Source organism: Branchiostoma belcheri, unplaced genomic scaffold (genome assembly GCF_001625305.1).
Source record: "Branchiostoma belcheri isolate BF01 breed outbred unplaced genomic scaffold, Haploidv18h27 scaffold16, whole genome shotgun sequence".
In the NCBI taxonomy this organism is placed as follows: Eukaryota; Metazoa; Chordata; class Leptocardii; order Amphioxiformes; family Branchiostomatidae; genus Branchiostoma; species Branchiostoma belcheri.
In genome coordinates, this window is record NW_017803046.1 from 1,165,515 (window position 1) to 1,186,960 (window position 21,446).

General features: G+C 43.2%; 1 protein-coding gene across 6 annotated transcripts in view; it reads left to right on the forward strand.

Annotated features, from left to right (window-relative positions):
- Positions 1-21,446, forward strand: part of LOC109465960 (atrial natriuretic peptide receptor 2-like) — a 76,410-nt gene that overhangs the window by 6,762 nt on the left and 48,202 nt on the right. For 2 of the 6 annotated variants that reach the window (XM_019763451.1, XM_019763452.1), the window contains exon 1: positions 775-1,772. The exons of 3 other annotated variants lie outside the window; for them this stretch is intronic. In XM_019763451.1, coding sequence (XP_019619010.1) covers positions 1,010-1,772 — 763 coding nt within the window. In that variant the 5' untranslated portion in view covers positions 775-1,009. Of the gene's footprint in view, positions 1-774; positions 1,773-21,446 lie in introns of those variants that run through there. One more of the 6 variants, XM_019763454.1, reaches the window with a different exon arrangement.

Consider the following 21,446-nt stretch of genomic DNA (forward strand, 5'->3'; position numbering starts at 1 on the left):
CCTGTCAATAGTGCCAAAAATGGCACTGCTGACAGGACGATCCTGTCAACAGTGTCAAAAATGGCACTGCTGACAGGACGATCCTGTCAGCAATGCTGTATTTCCTGTTATTGACAGGATCGTCCTGTCAGCAGTGCAATATTTTCTGCTATTGACAGGATCGTCCTGTCAGCAGTGCAGTATTTTCTGCTATTGACAGGACGATCCTGTCAGCAGTGCAGTATTTCTTGCTGTTGACAGGACGATCCTGTCAATAGCCTCAGGCTAATTTAAACATTAAGCATCACTTCTGCGTAATCGCGGAGGCTGGGAGGCATCTCTCCGTACGTGCTCAGCCTGAGTGTCAGCCAATGGGTAAAAGAAGCGGAAGACAAACGCTAGTTACTCGGGGGAAATTCTACATCAATACGACATCTATATACATCACTATTAACGAACCAGGCGTCCGGCCCAAGCGCATCCTGACAAGATATCTGACGGGATACTCAATCATCTGCGCCAGCCAAGTGCATATTTTCCACGACGGGGGACCGCCGAACGCGCGTGGAATTTCCGCGGAACACCCAGACGCTTCTACCGCCGTAATCCGACGCCCTTGCTGGGCGCAGCGCTGGTGCTAAAGGTGCCTGCACCGCCACGGTCAGGTCAATACACCGCCGGCACTCCACTTGTCGCTACAGGAGAGAGACCTGTGTTTTCCCGACTCCGACATGTGGGCCCTCTGTTTATGTCAGGAGAAATTTCTTCCTGCGAGGGCTCTCTCAGCAAATTTCCCATCGATCTTCTGAAGAAGTGTTAATAAACAGGGGAGGCCATCTATTGACCGCGGGGAAGCGCAGACGTTGCCGGTATTGCAGTCGGCAGGCGCACAGGTTCACATCGCTCTCAGTACGTCATGCGCACCGCCGCTTCCTGGTCGATATATTTGTCAATGATTAAACCGAGCGGCCTAGTCGTACTGTAGAGTTCTCTCCGCGAGTCAACAGTGCTACTTGAGACTAAAGCCGTCATGGATTTCGGACGACACCTTGTTTTGGGGCTGCTTTATTCTGTGGTGATGCACGCAGGGAGGGTTTCTACAGCCGAGTTTAACGTTGTGATTGTCCAGCCACGAAACGCGGAGTACGAGTGGACAGACACAAGCCTGGCGCACGTTACTATGGACCAGATAGAGCCCGCCGTCAACCTGGCCATAAAGAGTGTGGGGGAAACGGGCATGCTAGGCCAGCACAACTTCACCACACATACGGTGGACTCAGAATGCAGTCATTACATGACGCTGGTCAGACTTGTGGACCTGTACTACAAGGCTAACGTTCGGCCCGACGTTCTGATCGGCCCGACGTGCACCTACGCGGTGGGGCACGCCGGGCGCCTGGCCAGCCACTGGGCCGTCCCGATCATATCTGCCGGGGGGCAGCCGTCGGCGCTCCGTAACAAGACAGGTGGGTACCACGGCGAGTACAAGACGCTAACTAGAATGGGAGTCACCTACAACAAGATGGCGAACGTTGTGGTGGAACTTCTCTGGAAATACAACTGGAATCGGGTGGCCTTGGTACATTATGACGCCAGGAACCAACAGAATGACTGCAAATACGGCGCGCAGGCCATCAAGGAAAAACTCGACCGGATCCGCAGCAACACGACCCTAGACGAGAAAGTCCCGGCCGACAAGGACCCGATCGATTTGGTGCTAGACAAGGCGTACGACAAGGATTCCAACCTTTCCTATGACACCTTCCTTGTCGAGCTGGCAGAGAGAGCTAGAGGTAAGGCCCTGCCATCGTCTTTGAATTTGACATGGTTCTTACCAAACAAACATACCTTCCCCCGACCTTCAGGTAATACGAGTATCTTTATTTTGACACCCTCCCCATAGGAAAGATCAATGTTAACATCTGTTAGATATCAGCCCTCCGTTCCAAAACTAGGCGAGGCGTCCAAACGTACCAAAGATTCCTCTTCTCACAACATCTCAAACAGAAAATATTATGAGCTAAGTTGTTTGGAGTCCACAAAGCATGTCGTTTCCGAGTCACTTCAACATTCAGGGTTCACTGGCGTTCACGCCCGCACAGACAAAGTGTAAAGAGAAGGGAAACTCAAGGGAAGCAGAGAACATGTAATTGCATTAGACGAGTTAGGGATTTGTCCTTCTACAATCACACAGAAATAAGGCAGTTACCGGGGCCCTATGGGAGGAAATCAGGCACACGAACGCTCATTGGCTGTTTCATTAATCTAATTTTCCTAACACAATAACCCAGACGTCCCTGCTAAATCTGTTGTATCACCAAAAGTGCATTTGTTCAACGCCTATACGCAAAAATTTACAAAAATAATACTTCATGATGTACTAAATCAGTATCAGGTATTTGATTTAAACAAGAAAATCCGTCTACGGGTCTTTCACTGAGCCAAATCAAATTGTATATTTCAAAGCCGAACACTAGTCTGATGTTGTAGACACAAACGTTATTATGGATTGTAAATTTAATTATGGGCCCTCGCAAGAGGCAAGCCGACGTTTTTATTGTAGCGCCTCAGCGGTGCTCAAACGAATTATCAAAAGAGGGAAAAAGATTGCCAGCTTAACAAGTCTGGTTTTTCTTTTTTTCGCAGCTGTTAGAACGAAATTTTCACAATAACAACGTCCAGCCATGCTGTACATGTGTATATATTTTTACTTCAGTAGGACAGTGCCCTTCGCTCTAAGCGCAAAACATCCGTGTCCTGCTTTGGCTCGAGTTTCCGTGGAATGCCGCTTTTTCCCCCTCATCCAGTTATAGGTGTTATAGAGGCTGGCAAGTAGCTAGGCATGGTGCAATTACTTGGCTCACCAATGTCGAGGCGTAACGCACCACTGCATAGGAGCGCCTCTCCAAAACACTAGTACTCATTCCCAAGTTATGAAGTGGGGACCGTCCGTTAGATACATCCGACGGGTTGAGTTCGTCTTAAGACCTTGAACGAAATGGCATCCCTGTTCCGCTTCGCTGTACTTGATTCAATAGTTTCTTGTTCCTCAGCGGGGCGCAACTTGCTGGTTCCTTCCGTAGGGAACGCGGGGACAGGTCAGAAGATATCGTTGAGGGATGATACGACTGAAACGTACAGGACCCGAAGCTTGGCTAGGAAGTTTGATTTTAACAGTGGAGTATTTCGGAAGTTGTATCACTGTACAGCAAGGGTACTTTTCTCAAGGGTAGTCTAGGGTGTACAAAACATGACTAATGACAATTCACCGTCCCGTTAAAATGTGTTGTGCACCGGCGCTTTAAACCGATTAAGGGTTTGTGAGTGCTTGGTCACGATGCTGTGCACTGCTTTAAATCAATCAACGCGGGGACCAATGGGGTGCGATCTCTGGTCACCTTGTATGACAGAAAATCCGTAGGTACGCGGGAAAACACGTGCCTCACCGCAGGTGTGTGCATGGTGCAATATGGTGCAAACCATAAATCACTTGGCAATGGTTCCGTGTGCCTCAACCTTACAATAACAACTGTTGTTCTTATGTAAGTAAATGTATTTTCTGCCGATACCTGTATCAGTATTAGGCGCCCAACTTTTCTGTCAAGACCTTTCGAAAAGTGGGTCTTCTGGGAGCTTAACGACAATTTGCACCCCTCCCCTACCACCACCCTTCTTTCAGTGGAACGGCACCAACCTACAGTTATCAACAATCAGGTTTACAAAACTGCTTTTCTACATGGACATTTTGTCAACTGATTAGTGCTGGCTTCAACTTGTATGGCGTTAACTTGGTGACTCGTCGGTTCAGTGACTCTCCGCAACAAGTGTGTGGACCACACGCAGCAACAATCACTGTCACACTCTCCCATTCACACGAGACCAGCATAGTTAATGGTGTAGTTCAGTACAGTTACAACGCCCAAATATTTGCCCATTAGTGAATGGTCAATTGGCAAGCTTTCACGGTCCGTGTTTTTGTACGAGGTTTCGTAATGCGGAAACTACAAAAGTCAATGGTCAACAAGAATAGCCTTAGAGATTACCACAAAGGCACACAATACTTCTTATCAATGGCACGCAAACGCACACGTTTATCGTGTAGAATTATATATAACGGTTATATATGTGACTATAACTGTTATATATCTATCTATTATGTACGTGTCCTCCACTCCTATACCTAGGTACCGTTTCAATTGTTAATTCCCAATATTGCCTTTTATTTTTATGTAGGTTTTGCGTATCAAATAGGCAACTGTGACCGAAGTTCACACCTGCTTGCTAAATACGGTAAATAGATACAGAAATACATGACGACGTAATATCATCTGGAAACAGTGTCAAGGGCATCCAAATTTTGCAACGAGCCCAAATGCTGTTTTTATGGCCCGCCATCTTCTTATAAATCAAGCGTTGATGCCCGAATGATCGCGCATGCTGACAACGTCGTAACGTATAGGTGCTTCGACATTTTAAATGAACGCAATTCTCAAACTTCCGAATATCCACTTACGCTCACTGACAGGTAATTTTCATTTTCATCAGTCAGGGAATCTATAACATGCAAGTCTGTCATATTCTATATTAGAAGAGGGAAGCACGAGCGATGAAAATGTCACAATAGAGCCGTCAGCGGCGTCTAGAAATTACCTGCAACATTTCAAAGTTAATAGAAAGGCACGGAAGTGGATAGTCGACTCGACGGTTATGAAATCAGTGGAAGTTCAAGTTTGTGTGCGATCATTCTTCCACCACAGTGAGCGATGTGGTAAGTTCTAACAGGTTTGACAACAGATCTTAAGTTGACTTGCAGTATGTCAGTATTATATCGCGGAAATACATTGTAACGTTATGTATGATAATGATGAATATGTGTAAATTAGTAGAAAGGCATGGAATATGATATCTAATATTATACGTATACATTTTAAGAAAATTAAACAGTGCCCTCCCCCCTCAACGTTATTTCAACGCATTTTTAAGAATGTCTTGGATATCTTGGATATCTCAAGGAGGCTATAGTGAAGATCCGAGGCAGGGTGATGCTGTATTAAATAGTATTCAATACTGAAGTGATATATGATCTTTGTACATATCAGGATTTCTCTATCTGTGTTTGATCCTGTTTTGTATACATGTAACTTCAGCCTGTCATTACAAAGTAGGCTATGGTTCAGGCGATTTAGTCATCTGAAGTCAATCAGTGGCTGAGCAGCATGTGTGAAAATAAACAGAACGTACTGGGCACAAAACTACAAACATCCGCCGTGCCATGCAGACCACTGTCTGAGCCTGACTGTTTATATATACCCAGTAACACAGAACTACAGATGTTATGTCCCACGGCCATACGCTAGGTGTATTGTTATTAGGCGTACTGATCGTTTGTAACCACTTACAAATAGATGATCATATCGTCAAGGGTAGTTTATCATCAACGCTTGGCTTGAGGCGTTTTGAAGTCGCGTGTTTATTTTGTTGAAAATGAATGCTAGCTTTTTGTTTTGTCATTGTGGTTTTCATAATACAAAACACGCCTAGTATGTGCCATGTTTCTTTACGTTAAGTACCTATATACGTCTACAGTATGTCAAAGGTCAGTGACACCCGGCACAGTATTTCTCCCTGTTTTTTCTCAGGGAGAGTTTGAGTGCATACACGTGTTGGGAGCTTAATTTGCATACTCGTGACTTGGCAAAATGCGGCCTTTTATTTTAAATACCACACTTAAGCCACAGTGTCCTGTTTCTGTCTCCAATATTGGAAGAGGGGGTGAAATTATGCTTACCTGTTTTGGGATATCTATATCATTTCATGTTTATTTTTACCTCAACAAGTAAGGTTGATAGTTTACAACTTGATTGCGTCGCACGTTGAATTTGGAGCTCACAGTGTTCATGTATTAATAAAAAGTTAAAAAGTATAACACATCTCTCACAAGATTATGATGAAAGACCGTGAGACCAGCTCGTCTGTTCCTTAATCTTAGTGTGCTCGCCATGTTGACACTTCATGGGAACCTTCCCCCCTTTTTTCCCGCCTTTTGTTTCCCAAACACGGGGACAGTTCAGGGAGACATGAAAGAAAATAATGGCCGTGTCACGCACGTAACCTGAGGTGTTGTGTGGTCGGCATGAGGTTGTTTGGAATTCGAAGCTATGATTGGTTTGTAGATAAGATCAATCTAGAAGAAGGCCCCAATACAGAGAGAATGGTTGTAGGTAAACTGGTCGGGAAAAATGTGTCATATTTGTCGTAAGCCGTCGCACGGTTTTGATTTCGTACAATATTTTCAATTAGGCTGAACCAACCAAAGGCAAGGCTCAAAGACGTACAGACTCCTCCGTAACAGAACAGCTTAATTTTGCATGACATTTTTGCACGACTATTTCAAGAAGAACGAAAGAATATTTCGTGCGACGACCGCAGGACGAATATGACCGGACCCTATAGCTAACATGCATCACTCATCGAACTGGAAACTCAACAGCGGGTTGTTTCGTGGTTGTATCACCTTTTTAACCCACAACAGATCCAAAGAATGTGTGTGTCAGGCACTTATCGAACACACGTGACCATGGGCGGTTTTTAGCTTGAGTCAGGTTCCTTTGAGTCTTTCTTGTGGGTCTGCATGGGGGATAAGAAGAATACCGAAGCCAACTTTTCCCACAAGAGAAACCGCCGACGTTTCATATTTGTAGTATGGGCACCTATGTGGCACAGACATGTTAATCTAAAATGCCTAAAATTTCCAACAGTCCCTGTAGTCAATAGAAAACAACATACATATATGTCATGATCACTAAAAGTGTCATGAACTCTGAAACACATGTGGTTGACTAAAGATGTTGCACTTCCAAGAAGTTAGTGATCTACATGATATGCTTCTACAAGCCTTATTGCCACGCCCCATCTCTCTGCTGCGCCATGATTACATGTATATATGTACGCGCCAGCATGCAATCAAATCAAACAAACGACGATTGATTCTCAAACGGGGACACGCAACGGGTTTCTTGGCACGATGTCTGCAGAGAATGGAATCATTTTACAATAATCAGTTGTCGCCACCGAGTTAACAAGTCTGAGCCTAAAAGCCGGATCCTTGGTCCATAAATCACCATTCGTTAAAGGAATACGATCGCTTATCCATTAGCAGTTATATGGAATGTAAAGCCGGGCTGCTTCGAACATAGGTAGAGGGTATATAGAGCGTTTTCATAGGACACTGACATGGCGGCTAACAGCTATTTGCATTTTAGTGAATCTTAATTCAGGCGGGTTTTTTTTACACCAAGGCCGTTTTCCCACTAGGATAAAATGAACTTTTGAATTTTATCCTAGTGGGAATGGGGCCTAGAGAGCATTTCACCCTTTTCACTGCGGATGAAATTTGAAGAAATACTGTGTACGCTGAAACTACGGTCCATTGAAATGTAAATCAAGGACACCAACATGGCCGCCACGTGCCCACTTCATTTATAGTGAAAGTGCACTATTTGAGTTTTCAATTTTCTTCTTTCCCTAAAACTCATATCTGTATATGCTTATTTTGCATTTCCAAATCGAGCCAACGTATATTGATATACGTCGCGACATCGTTGATACAGAAGTGACGGCACATATTCAGAGCTGACAGACGGCTATAATCGAGGAACCTTCCGTTACCAGATTTAATAATGGTATAGTATCACTAGATAGGTTACAGTTTAATAGATGTGCAAAGGTTGGGTGAATCAGAACGTTCAGTGTAATATAGTTAGCAGCTGCCGCGCCGCGTGCCTGTGGAGCAGGTGTGTTATACGCCTCAGGGCGGTTGTACCAGGTATACAGATACGGATACAGATAATGTTAATCTACCTGACAGCATGTTTCCGTCTCAACGACTGGAAAAACACATCAGTGCGATCTGCATCCGTGTTGTGCGACAAGAGGGAACAAATACATACGTCACAAGCAGGTTTTCTGGGTAAACATCAGAGTTTTGATGTCCTTTTCTCGAAGAGGAAACCATTAGGAAAATGTTGTTTGCTAAGAGGTAAACCTTGTGACCTGTACCGACTATCAAGCAAATCCTGCTACAATCTATTGCGTGTTTTACCTAACATTTCGTATCTTGGGGCAAGTTTCGTGCGTATGTTCGTAGAGGCAAAGACACACCCTTGTTAAACACTCTTACCTTCTGCCCTTACATGAAGGTCACATACAACAACACTACTGTTATTGTGCGCCACTTGATTTTATGACTCCTACCTTACATGACACTTCTATGCCTTTATGGCTTCATGCTTTTGTTGTTTTATGGCTGTTTTAATTTGTTTTCTCCACGGAGATGCAACACGCGCTAAGGCATGCCGGTAATCTTGTCTTCGATCTAAGTCTTTTGTTAGAAGGACTTAACACGATTGGCGGGATTTGTGTACACTCAACGCCGACAGATTCGATCATCACCTAGGTTTTCAGTAAGCTGTGTCAAACTCAACTGTGTACTCGGGCCCATTGGATAAAAGTTGTTGTCATGCGTAAATGTTCAACACGCCTTAAATAATTTAGCATTGACTGTGCGAAATCTGTGTGCATTACAGCTTGCTGATTCATTTCAGGCAATAAGGAAAAAAAGGATAGTTATTTACACTTCGTGTCGCAACATGCCGTCCATTTAATGACTCGGGTAAAGTCTGGGAGATACTTTGTTCTCTGGTACAACAGAGTGTGTTGACTCTCTTCATCTCCATATCAAACGCAAACAGGTTTGCCAATACGAGTGTTTGAACGTTTGAGGTTGTGCCAGGCTCTTTCATTGTCCCAAACTTTAGACTTTATAGGCCAAAGGTTACGAGTTGTGTTTTGGAAGAGCTAATCTTTGCTCTACTCTCAACAAAGTGCTTGTAAGATAAAGTTAAAGATGACAACAAGCAACACAAAGGCAAGAATAGACTCAGGCAAGCAACTCAAATCAATTCTAAACGACTCCAAGCGAATATTGCAATCTCACAAAACGCCAAAGAGAATGATGTTTACTTTCTAGGCCCGTGTACTTACATTACGTGGCGCTTACATTGTGTTAGTTTGACAACTGTGGCTTCAGTCTTTGTCCCTACCTGTACGTACAGGTGTAACGTAGTGATTTATCTGTTATTCTAACGTGACATTCTAACGTGGCGTTCCTTGTGACTGTTGTCAAGCTGAATACATTCTTTGTCACCACGCATATAAGCGTTTGTTAAGATTAATCGATATCCTACACATCGTGCCTGGATGGAACAGTTTACACAAAATAACGGATTTGCAAAAATAAATCTGTGGGCAACTTGTGTGGCGGTGTTGCTGCGTTATTTTGGAGGTACAGAAATTACTCTTTGACAGCTATTTGGCTGTAGATCAAATGGTTAATGCCCAGACCCGAGGTGTATATGCTGGCATAATGCCTGACTGGTTCCTATAACAACCGAATATACCACCGAGGGAGCAACGTCAACAATAAGATACCTACAAACCATATGGGATCTTTCTAACGACATCTGGTTTCTTTAGATACAATTCAGTTGGATTCTTTAGACATAAAGTGAGCCTGATGTCACAGCAAATAAAATCAAAATGAAGATTTAACAAAATTACCCAACATTTAGGTTGAAATATCATATCTGAGTCTCCTGGTGAATTGATGGGTTGATAAAAGGCAGACGTAAATTAATAAAGCTAATAACATTAGAGAACAAGTTAATGAAAACCATTCCAAGTCATACCCCATTTCCATTGAAGCGGCGACCGGAAAGTGACCAACAAATCTTATTACTGTAGTTCAAACGAACTTCATGTATAAAGACGTGTAGTTTGTAAGTTTTGTTATCATTGAAGTCATACATGTACATCCATATTCAGTTAATAAAGTCGTAGGTCATATGAAACCAATTTTGGTCGCTCAACCGTGCCCACGTTCTATTGGAAAGGTGGCCCAAACTGGTCAACAGGTCCCGCGGGTATGACTAGACATGTCACCATGGGCAGATTGTAACTTGATAACTGTACTCCTGTGGTACATCGGTGAAGGTTAATAGACATCCTATCATAGACATCCAGGTAATAAGATACGCAAAAAAAAACAGTTACTCAGGGAACTGGATATGATTTTGGAAACGGTCAGACGTTTCAGGAAGCATCCACTACCTTTTGTCAATGGCACTGGAGATTTCTCAGAAGAGCAGGTTTATAAGGACGACCTATTGTTTGTACTCCTGTAGGACCTGTTTTTGTGCTACGTTCTAACTCGAGATGAAGCCTTAATGGCCACTTATCTCACTGATGATGCAGTGACCTGATTACAGTGTGTCTGGCCGGGCACGTGGACAGGCAATATTAACATAATAACAACTTTCTGTAGCTGGTGGTTTAGAACCATGAATCATGAACCCATTAAGTTAAAATTCTGTGTCAAAAGTAAGACTGGAATAGCTATATTTCTATCCATTGTACTCCCTTTTTATTCTCTTGTTACATGTGTACTTGCAATTAGCCTCCGGACAATACAATTTCTATATTCATAATGCCTGTGAAGGCGTAGTCTGGGACTGAAAAGGGCTATAGCCTACTGCAGATCTCAAAAATCAAATCAACCTCCTTGCCTACTGCAGGTATTCTACCTCATACGTTTTATCATCTTCAATTGCTACTGTCTACTTTGGGTCACATGAATCTATTTCATTAGTTCCCCTACATTTTCAAGCAAACATTAAGTCAGTGTGTGGAGGGATGAGAACTTTAATCTCAGTATGCTCACTCTGTGTAGAACAAAGTACAGGTTTCACTGCCAGACATTGTTTCTATGTCAGCATTATTTCATAACGCCGAGAAGTAACCGTTCAAATTGGCGTTGCCTTGCTCAAGAGATAAATTTGAGCTGGATTCGACCATCTAACTAAATAAAGGGCTGGCGTAGAAAAAAATAACAGCACCGGAAGTAATAATTTCAAAGGATCTTTGCGTTTCCGTTTCGGAGCAGTACTTGAATAGAAATCCTTCCAAAATACAACTTGAATACGCTCTAGGCCATGGTTCACTCCTGTGGGAAGTCAGTGAAAGTGCTTTTCGTGATATTTTAAAAGCGCTTCGTGATTCTAAACAGGGGAATGAAAAACTCAACTCAAGGGGACGAGAGAAGTTAAGTTGACCAACTCTGAAACATTCTGTCAAGATGCGTATATAAAAGGAAAGTCCTGGCAGGAATGAAATGGATTTTGGATCCAGGGTTTATGAAATGGGTTTATGGGGGTAACAGTCAAAGGCGGATAAACCAGGCTTTTAGAAAACATCAAAACAAGTTAAAATGAATCAAACAACAGGATAATGTCTCTGACAGAGTCAGACGTTTCAGACGGTATTCGCGTCTTTCAATGAACTGTCTCTGTTAAAAGACTAGTAAGCTTCTTCCATCTGATCTTGTATAAAGATTCACTTTTACTTGAGGCAACATATCACTCAATTTGCGCGCTTCTGTGTACCCTGAGTGCATGGAAGCCCTCAAACATTCTCTGTACTGCCAATGTTATCACCAGTTACCGTTCTAACTGCACCATGCAAACCTAGTGGGACGTAGTGTGGGCGGACAGTGTACATGTAGTTTCTCCCAATTAGCCCGTGTACTCGTCATGCTACATCAAGCATCGTCATCATTTTGACAACAATCCAGTATTACAGCTTATCTTATCGAGGCATGTCATTGATATGAGAGCTGAACATTTTTTCGGAGATAACCGCACCAGAACCACGGCGGTGGGGAGGTGGGTGGGCAGTGCTGTTTCTTTTCAATTAGAGTTAAAGCCTTTACGCTGGCTTGTCGTGACGGGCGAATCTCTCAGACTCGCCTGGCAGCCTCAATTTTCTAAAGATTGCATCTTAGTGTGCTCCCATGTTGTTCCAATAAACTCCTGGTAGTATGGGTGCGTTCTTAAGTGTGTAGCCTCCGGCGCTGTCTGTTATCAAGCTCTTTTGTAACAGAAGTGGACAAGCAACGGTCACTGCTTTCTGTAACCCTCGCCAAGATGGTTTTATGTTTTCCGTGGCGTTTGCGGGTCCATGGGCAGCAAAACTCGAGAAGTTGCGGATGGATCGTAACGGTATTTGCTCAGAATGAAGAAATGATTGAATCATAGACCCTAGCGTCTTTCTGAGGTATTGCAGCAGAACGTCTGGTTTTGATCTTGTGTCCTGGACATACTAAGACTTCCAACTTCAGTCTTTGGACAACTAGTGCTATTTTCACAGAGAGGAACAATAGATATAATATGTGCGGAAACCACATTTGCATATGAACAATAAGAAACCTTTAGAATACGCTCTTCATAAAGGTGAACATCATTTGGCGGAGGTACGATATCGTGGAACTCATGGCACTAAAGGCGTCCCTTTGTACATGTTGATTCAAACAAATACAGATCGTTAACGGTGAGCTCCATACCTTCTTTCCAAATAAAATGGAAAGAAATCACCAAAACCATTTGTTTTTACGTGCATCTTTATTGGAAGCATTTTATGGCTCAGAGGTTGACATTTTGCTTCAGGCGTTTTACGGTCTGTTCAAAGATTTTCTCTCGACTACAAATGACTCCCTGTTTTTGTCTACTATCGTATAGAGCTCCATGAAAAACGTAACGCCTATGCACCAAAGCGTAATGCTTTAAGCTTAAAGTTAACTAATAAAATATATATGTATTTTAACGTTGTGTCATGTATTGGTGAGTTATGGCGTCGCCCGGTTTAATCATCATGTCATCCCCATGAAAATTACTTGTCATCCCGATAAGCTGCAGTATAATTTCCATGTAAATAAGACGGTGTTGCTTCTGCAGCACAATTCTACAGAGACACGTAAATGTTTATTTATGGAGGGGCCTATCACTATGGCCATGTGACTGGTTCTGTGTACAGGGAAATGAAAGAAAGGGATTCGATCAGGTTTTAGGCTGTTAGTGGCCAAATTTATACTCTAATCTCAATTCATGATCAAGTTCTTCTTCTTCATTACTGCTTAGCTCTAAGTTTTTCGTGGGCTTAACAAAAGCTGCAAAGAATTGCCGTGATATTTCACGTGTTTAACGGCTTCCGTCAGACAGAATTCTTGAGATGTCCGAGTCAGGAGTTTTCCCACATTAAGATCCTCGTGCCAACCTAGTGTTTCGTGTTATATCAGAGTCCGCGGACGGAATTCGAAAACTTGCGACAGCTGCACAGCGTATTCCGCTTGGCTCTACTTCAATTGGATCTGGGGATTTCGGGCTGCGAGATGAGAGTTTCTACTGCCTTGGAAGCGAGTTGAATTTGGAAACTAAAAACAGGCGGGATCGATAAGACTCTCATGAAAGAAAATATCCACCCGCATATGCATGTTTTTGCCTGTCATGTACGTGGAGTGCCGGTCTCCAGCCGCTGCCACTATAACCTGGCACCCAGACTGTTGCCGGGGGCTACTCAGGGCACCAACTCAGGCCACTCTTCGGCACCAAGGCCAACGTCCCCCCGAGGAAATTTTGCCACAGCCCCACTGAGAAAGACCCGTGGTTGTTAATTGAATTCACGCAGGCAAAAACCACCGGGGTGGCTTAGTTGGTCAGGCGGGGATAGACGCTTACAGTGCCGAGTCAGTACAGACTTCCCAGAATAGGAGCATCTATCCAGCATAGCCTTCCACATGTTAGATAGTTACGTACGACGTACAGATATTGTACACATATGCAGTTTGCAAATGATCTACTTATATTTGTTATCGTTCAGTTGATGTCTCTATTTCTTCTGAATTCGTTGCGGTTATTGCATTTTATTATTATCACCATAGCCCAACGTCAATGACAAGTAATTGCAATACACGGTACGAGATGTCGAATTCTCCACGGAGAAGTAAAACACACCAGACATATGACAGCGCATGTATTTCCTCACACTAGTACTGCCATGCTCTTTTAAACACCATGATTACATCCCACCTCACTCTATATTGTTGCGCACGTATGTGTTGTATAACGTTACGTGCCGTAATGTCAACATGGCGCCTGCGCTCACCCCTCCTGATATGTTTTACCGGCAGTTGCAGGCAGCTCACGCCCGTAAGTTCTACCTGGGCGGACGGGAGAGACTCTCCAGAATCACAAGCACGCCTTTTAGCAGCCGCTCGTTAACAGACAAACCCTGACGGACTCTCAACATGGAAATCACTCCGCCATTACCTATTACACTTAAAACACTCACGTCTAGAACTACAGAGGATATGCGGAAAATACGTCAAAAACAGTTACTAAGAAACTAAGACCAAGAAATGGTAATGCCTTCAAATATCAGAGTCATCAACCAAAAATTGAGGTGTTCAAAAACTCGTGATTTCCAAGAACCAGGAGAGTGAAACTCGTTGCCACCAAGCACAGTTGAGGCATCATCACTTGGAAGTTTTAAACAACTCCTGCAATTTAATGTGCAGAGATTGGGTGTATTAACAGGTCGTTCGGTGTAATATGGCTAGCTGCCGCCGTGCCGCGTGCCTGCGAAGCTAGTGTGTTACAGATACTCAAGAAACTGGATATGATTTTGGAAACGGTCAGACGTTTCAAAGACATCCACTACCTTTCTTTAGTCAGTGACACTGGAGAAATCTCAGAAAGGAGGATTTATAAGCCGGAACTCTTGATTTATATATATGCAGATAAGTGAAGACAAATTTTTCGACAGTTTAATATAAAGCAAAACATATGGGGACTTTTCTGGCAGCTAGCTTCTATTTTTGAAATTGTCCTACATGGCCACAAGGCAAAGATTTGTATTCCAGCTTGGTCACATTTACATGGGTCTTTTAAGGACAAGGACAAAAATAGGAAATTCCAGACATGGTATATTGCTTATCGTATTGTTTTCCGTCTACAAAGCTGTAATGGCACACGAAGAGCATGCTATATTTTGATATTTTCTACCTTCCTGTCCTATACTTTTATCTGCTTTTATTCATCATTTAAAAACATTTCCCTTTGTTTGTAATCTCCTTTTTGATGTTCTATTTCTGCGTCACATCCTCTACATGCGACAAGGTACTTTTCTTCTCATAAACTCCGACTAATGTTTCCAGCTCCGATTTAGGCTGACTAGGTAACGTTACTCGCTTTGTCTTAGGGGCACTCTTCCTTCTCTTGATGTCAAGATTGCTTAGAGTTACACCACATGACGCAAGCCATGACGAGAACAGCTTACACCTGTACAAGTACTAGAGATGGTGTTAACCACAGACAAACGTAAGGGACTACGGTTGACAATAAATTAGCCATGGAACCCATGTACATGCTGTCAGTCTTGCAAATGGGGCCATTTGCTGCCAACATATAGTAATAGCGGGGTTATTTAGCGTTACACTTGCAATCACACGCGTTTCTTTTGTATTTTGCAAAGAGTTGTCAATGGCAGAACGTTCCTGGCCAGATGGTGCCTGTATCCGATTCAAAAACATAGTTTGTTCAGTGTCCTGTGTGCTGTTGCCTTAGAACTCCCAACAACTGATCCTGATTTTAACCTTCCTTGTAATTTTGAAAGCCCTGTCGGGAAAAGTTTAACTTAGAATATATGTATGATATCGATGCCCCCCACCCGAAATTAAACATGGCGTTAGTTTTGGTACTGAGCGATGTATCCCATCGTCCATTTCGCGCGCATCAGCTGGTAAAATTTAGAGCAAGTCTTCACGTATCACGAACAAGGGGAGTCGACACTTTTCTTCGACCCACGCGACCCACAAGCGTGCGATGTTGTAATTCTACAGAAGGTCTTTCGGGGTCAAAGCCTAATATTGTTGCAAGAGCCCAAGTCAGTAAATCATTCTCTGGAATCCGCCTCTTCATCTAGTGCGCAGTGCACAGCAGAGTTAGATAATCGGTACCGGTATTGACAATTCTACAAGTCAACCTATGGAACAGTTCTTGGGTTATGTAGATAATTGTTGGTATCTGGCAAAATATATGAAGTACGCAAATTCGCTTTATACCACGCATATCGGCTCAGTGCCATACGCGCGTTTTTTAAAGGCATTTCTCGCTTTCGTAATTGCTCATTTAATACCAGCAAAGTACACACCAGTCATAAACAAAGACGGGGAGGGGTATGATAGACCCAGTCACGTTTGGGACCGCATCCTTGCCACAACGCCACCATGCGGCAAGGAGTAGTACAGCCCATCCAGACCGCTGAAGGTAGCTGACGAGTAGCCATGACGTCTACTGCTGCCGGGTGAATGTCCTCAAACTTGTGTCGCAAATAATCTATTGTATCCCAGTTAATAGTCAAGTAAGTAGGGCTACGTGATCAGTCGTTACCCCAGACCTTTCATATATATACGACAAGGCGCAGTCATGAAAATTGATTGCATGTAAGGATGTCTCCAGACAGAGACACACGATGTTCAGGTGAGGTCAGGAGAAGCTTACGTGTCTACTAAGTATTTCAACTTATCATTTTAGGTTCACGGATAAGTCAGACTTCAACTCAGCGAGAGATTCTAATGGACTCCGGCGGTACTTGGTCTCGTGTAACTGATGTCTGTCTGATCATGAGGGACTTGTTTTACGAGATAATGCCGTTCCAGGAATGATAACGTTTATCGGTATTCACAATAGCGTCTCCCACCACTCCCCGATAGATTTTCTCGGAACACTGTTCTAAGCCAAATTCCCGGAACGTTACTTTGTAGAACCCGCCCACACGCCATGCGTCCATACTTCTTAATGATACCACCGTACGTACAAGAGCTTAAAAATACAGTTCTGCATGCAGAATGTGCGTATAGACATTACAACGACGCTCAGCGCATATGGCATTTTATAGGATTTACAATACCTAATGAAACCAATTTGGATTAGCATAATTTTTTCGTTCCTTTCCACTTATTCCACGATCACCTTAATATAATCTGTTGTCGCATCATTATACCTTAGATATGGCCAAGCACTGTGTACGTACGTAAACTGTGAACAAAGCACCGTATTTTATTTTATTTTATTATTCCAGTAGTAAGGTATTTTATTATAGTGATCGTCCATAACTCGTTCCTAAATATCACAAAATCAGCTAGATCGTTTAACGATTGAAATTAACTGCATTCCTCTAAGCAACTACTGTCAATCATAGAGACCGGCATGCAATAAACCGTACCACACAGTCACGATCTACCCTTGTGAATCCTCTTGTAATTTAACAGTTAACTCCTAACAGGTTATCTTCGTATCAAACGTGCAGATATGACAGGTAGACTCCCTGTGGGCTACAGATAAGCGGGAATCCTTGCCACTACGTGCCCCCTAATCTCGCTTCCCATTAATCTATATGAAATAAACAGAGATTGCAGTTTAGATAGCTGATCAGATACAGGATTAGATATCAACGTTCTCTCCCCTTGCCCTACACATGGTGTTTTCGCGTGACGCCATAACCACTATGCTGGTATGGTTGGTTGAACGTGGCCGAAAATTTTCAATACGGTACTTAGTATTATTTCACAATTGGTTGACTAGTTAGAAATGCAAATTAATACAGTTGACAGCTTCCAGGTCAATCATCCAGTATGGCGGACAGTAGTGACGTCATAGTCACGTGAGTGCAAAAAGCTATCCGTTAATGGCAGCCCGAAGCGATATAAGCAGCAGCACTCAAGTTGACCACATTTTCAGGATTTTAAATTTTATATCATTTGGAGGGGGATAAGTAAAGGCCAATTTAACTCTAGTGCGAACACGATTCTAATCTATTTGATTAAATATAGTCATAGCGTAAGTTACAGGGTTTGTGGCAAGATCGGACCTTTGAAGAGTCCATTTACGCCTACATCTAGTAGCATCAAGTAGAGAACCAATTTGCAACGGATGACAAGGCAGGGCTTTTAGAATGTGATCAGGCTTGTTAATAATAACAGTTATCACTGAAAGTGCGTACGGATGTTTGTGCCAACTATGGAGAACGAATCAAATGCTGTTTTGTCCGAAGCTAAGGCCTGTGAAATGTAAATATATTACTAGGCAATACCTTAGAAAACTTGTTAACATCCTTCCAAAGAAATGAAGGGATCACAAATTGAAAATGTTAGAGCTTATACGATAAAACTACCAGCGGGTCTTGTTTCTCCCCTAGAACTTATTGATAACCAACCATATATGACTCCTAAGAGGTCAGAGGTCCCATCTCCATGACGTCAACGCTGACCGTTGAGAATGAGGCAATTCAAAACTTTCCCCCTTACGGCCATAAATTCTACTGCACGTTCAGGACCCACTTTACCTACAGATGAAACTGGTAATTTCTTCACTTTCACAAGGATGACCTCGGGATCTGTGGACCTATCACAGAACCGTGGATGTCGTGAATGGCTCGCGGGCTGACGTTGACCTGTTTGCCCCGACCATAAGCGGGGGATGGACTGGAAAGGTGCGGGTAATCAGCACCCCGATGCAGCCGGCGTGATGAACCGAGCGCACGGGCCAGAAAACTATTACCGGCCGCCGCGGCTACGTGAAATTGCCATTACGGCTGCACTCACGAACGGTAGGAATGAGAGATGAGTCGTATCAAGAAAGAAGCCATTTCCCCGTGTCGCATTCAAGTTTTATTTCTGGTCCTATGCATTGATGGCTCGGCCACATTCACCGTGGGTCGCCGTGCGGTTTTGAGGTCTTAGAATTTTCAAGCAGGATGTGGCAGAACTAACCTCAAACAAGAAGCCATAGGCGACAATTCTCCGTGAAGTATTATATATTGCAACAAAAAGAAGTAGCCATTGGCGACAATTCTCTGTGAAGTGTGATAAATCGAACAAAGAAAAATTGTTTAAACGCGCGTCGGCTCAGTCATCTTAAGAGTCGCAACAACCAATCAGATATGCGAGATGCCTACACGTGACGCGGGAAGGGCGCGCGATGCCCGAAATATTTTTGCGTCAATATTCAGCGCCGTGATTCAAGAGATTAATACCCGGAAACAATTTTTTTCTTGTTTTGAACGCATTAACATGCATTTACGCTAATCTAGTATGATTCAGGGTTACTTTTTTTTAACCTGCCATGGCCAGATTATCTAAAGATGTGTGTATTGTGTGTACAATCTATAGAAAGAGAAATGTACATCAGGTCCGATCATCCGATTTTCACGTTTCGGTTTTTTGGACTCGGTTCATGAACGTATTTTGGTTTGGCTCCCGGGACTGTCTACAGGGAACACTCGCACATTCGCGGTGTATCAGGACAGCGCGACTGGTCGTCATTAGCGCAGTAACAGTTGCATAAACGGACGAAACCATTTCAAAGAAATGGGGATGTTTCGAAAATAAGCATTTACTCCAATATCAAAACAGCTACGGTAAAAATAAAAAGACGTGCATCATCCCGGACATAATGCAACACCACATGCGAAATTACACAGAAATGCGACGTACGGAAGAATGCGTTTTGGCTGCGAACATCTTCCAAAAAACTTGGCATCTCTTAACCATGGGCAAAAACATCTGGAACCACTTATAAAAACCACCCCGTATCTGCATGAACTTTTTTGAACCCCACTGCTATTCCAAACAACGCGTTTTTCTGGACCATTCCAATTCGCCTCGTAATTGTAGGGGTGCGTCTGCGATATTACATTGACCGCGAAAGCAGCAACGGCAAAAATACACATTCGTGCATCAACACGGGCATGCCCGCAGACGGCGTATAAAATTGCGTGCCGATTACACAAAGAGAACCCAGTGTTTTGACTGCGAACATGAAAAATCAGCCGATTACAACACTCCGTCCGGAGGTCCTGACCTCCTTCACGGAGTAACAAGGACCTTAGAAGACCGCCTATTCTGTAACTAGACAGCTGACTTTTGTACGACATTTCCAAAGAATGTTCCCAGTTTGCGATAGCAGCGAAGATCATGCGAATCATGAAAGAAAGTTGTGTATACAATGAATATAAGCTTTTATTCAAGTAATTGTCTTATGGAAGCCATGCGCATTTGCTATGAATCATGAGTACTTTGTAACTAAACTGAATACTCAACCACCTGTTATCTAGGACAGTTTCGATAGAATTCAACATAGCCTACCCTACTTTTTTAACTTGACATAGAAGAATATCTGTACAGAGCCTTGTTTCTCTCCAAGGTTTCTGAGCCAGTGCGGCATAGGAATAAAGCTGACATGATCCATTGCTTCTCAGAACTTGAGCGAATCGTCTATGGAATTCGTGATAAATAGATCATGAAGCACTTCGTTTGAAAGTACCACAAGGCAAATAGAAATGAATGGCCTGCGCCGCAGCCCAACTATCGCACTCTCTCCGCAAGGGGCCGATTCGCGCACATCATTCTTACTCAGAGCGGTAGCGTTGTAGATTTCACTAAGTTTCACCATATGCACGATGATAACGCTAGTGCTTTTAGTACGTTAAGAAAGATAGATTGAGGGAAGAGTGTGTGAGATACTTAGCGTAACAGTGGTCGCTAATACATAATTCCACGGGGACTGTAATTTCTAAATATTGGAATAAATGACAGCCGGCTCCGGTGTGTCGTTAGTCATGTTCAGGATTTTGGTATAACAGAATCGTTAGCTGATACAATCATGCTCAATACACGCTACGGGTAATCAAATAAGATACATTAGGGTCTCTTCTCACGTCTATCTCAACGTGCTTTATCTATCTTTCACATCTATCTATCGGTGTAGATGTGCTTTTTACCTCGAACTGTTTTACAACAATTTGTCTCATCTTTGAACATAACATCATAGATTCCATGTATATGCAGCTACATGTAACAAAAGAACCCGAAATACGTACTAGATTTAATGTACGTGCAGCGAAACGTAACAAAAACCTGCGAAACATGTGCTAGATTACATGTTCATGCAGCGAAACGTTTCATATGAACCCGAAACATGTACTGGAAATGATGAAGTAACAAATTCAATAGTACAGCAAACATATTAAATGTTGAAAAACAGCCCATGCATGTGCAAGGTGCACAATAGTGATCCACGAAAACAACAACTGCTAAAAAATAGAGTAAGTCTGAAATTCCTAACCGCTTTTGAATATTTCTATACTCAGAAGAGCTTGATAAATGTTCTACAGCCCATTCAAGTCACTGGAGACAATATACCATCCACTGAATATCTGTGTCACGAATGTGGGACTATCTATATCGGCAAGTCGGAGCTCTCCCGACACGCCAGGGGAGCGACTTTTACGTCTTCATTTCCACCCAATCTTTTAATGCCTCCGAAGAGGTCTGGAAGTCCCTTTGATCGACCATAACGTCTCCGGGAACAGGCGAGGCGATCAGAGTTAAGGAAAAGATATAGGGGGAGGATTTCCCGCTAGTCGGTCCCCTCCGAGCACACAGACAAAGTGACGCCGCTTACAATTACCAGCGTTTGTGTCCTCGTAGACTGACATTGTACAACCCGATTTTCGTCCTG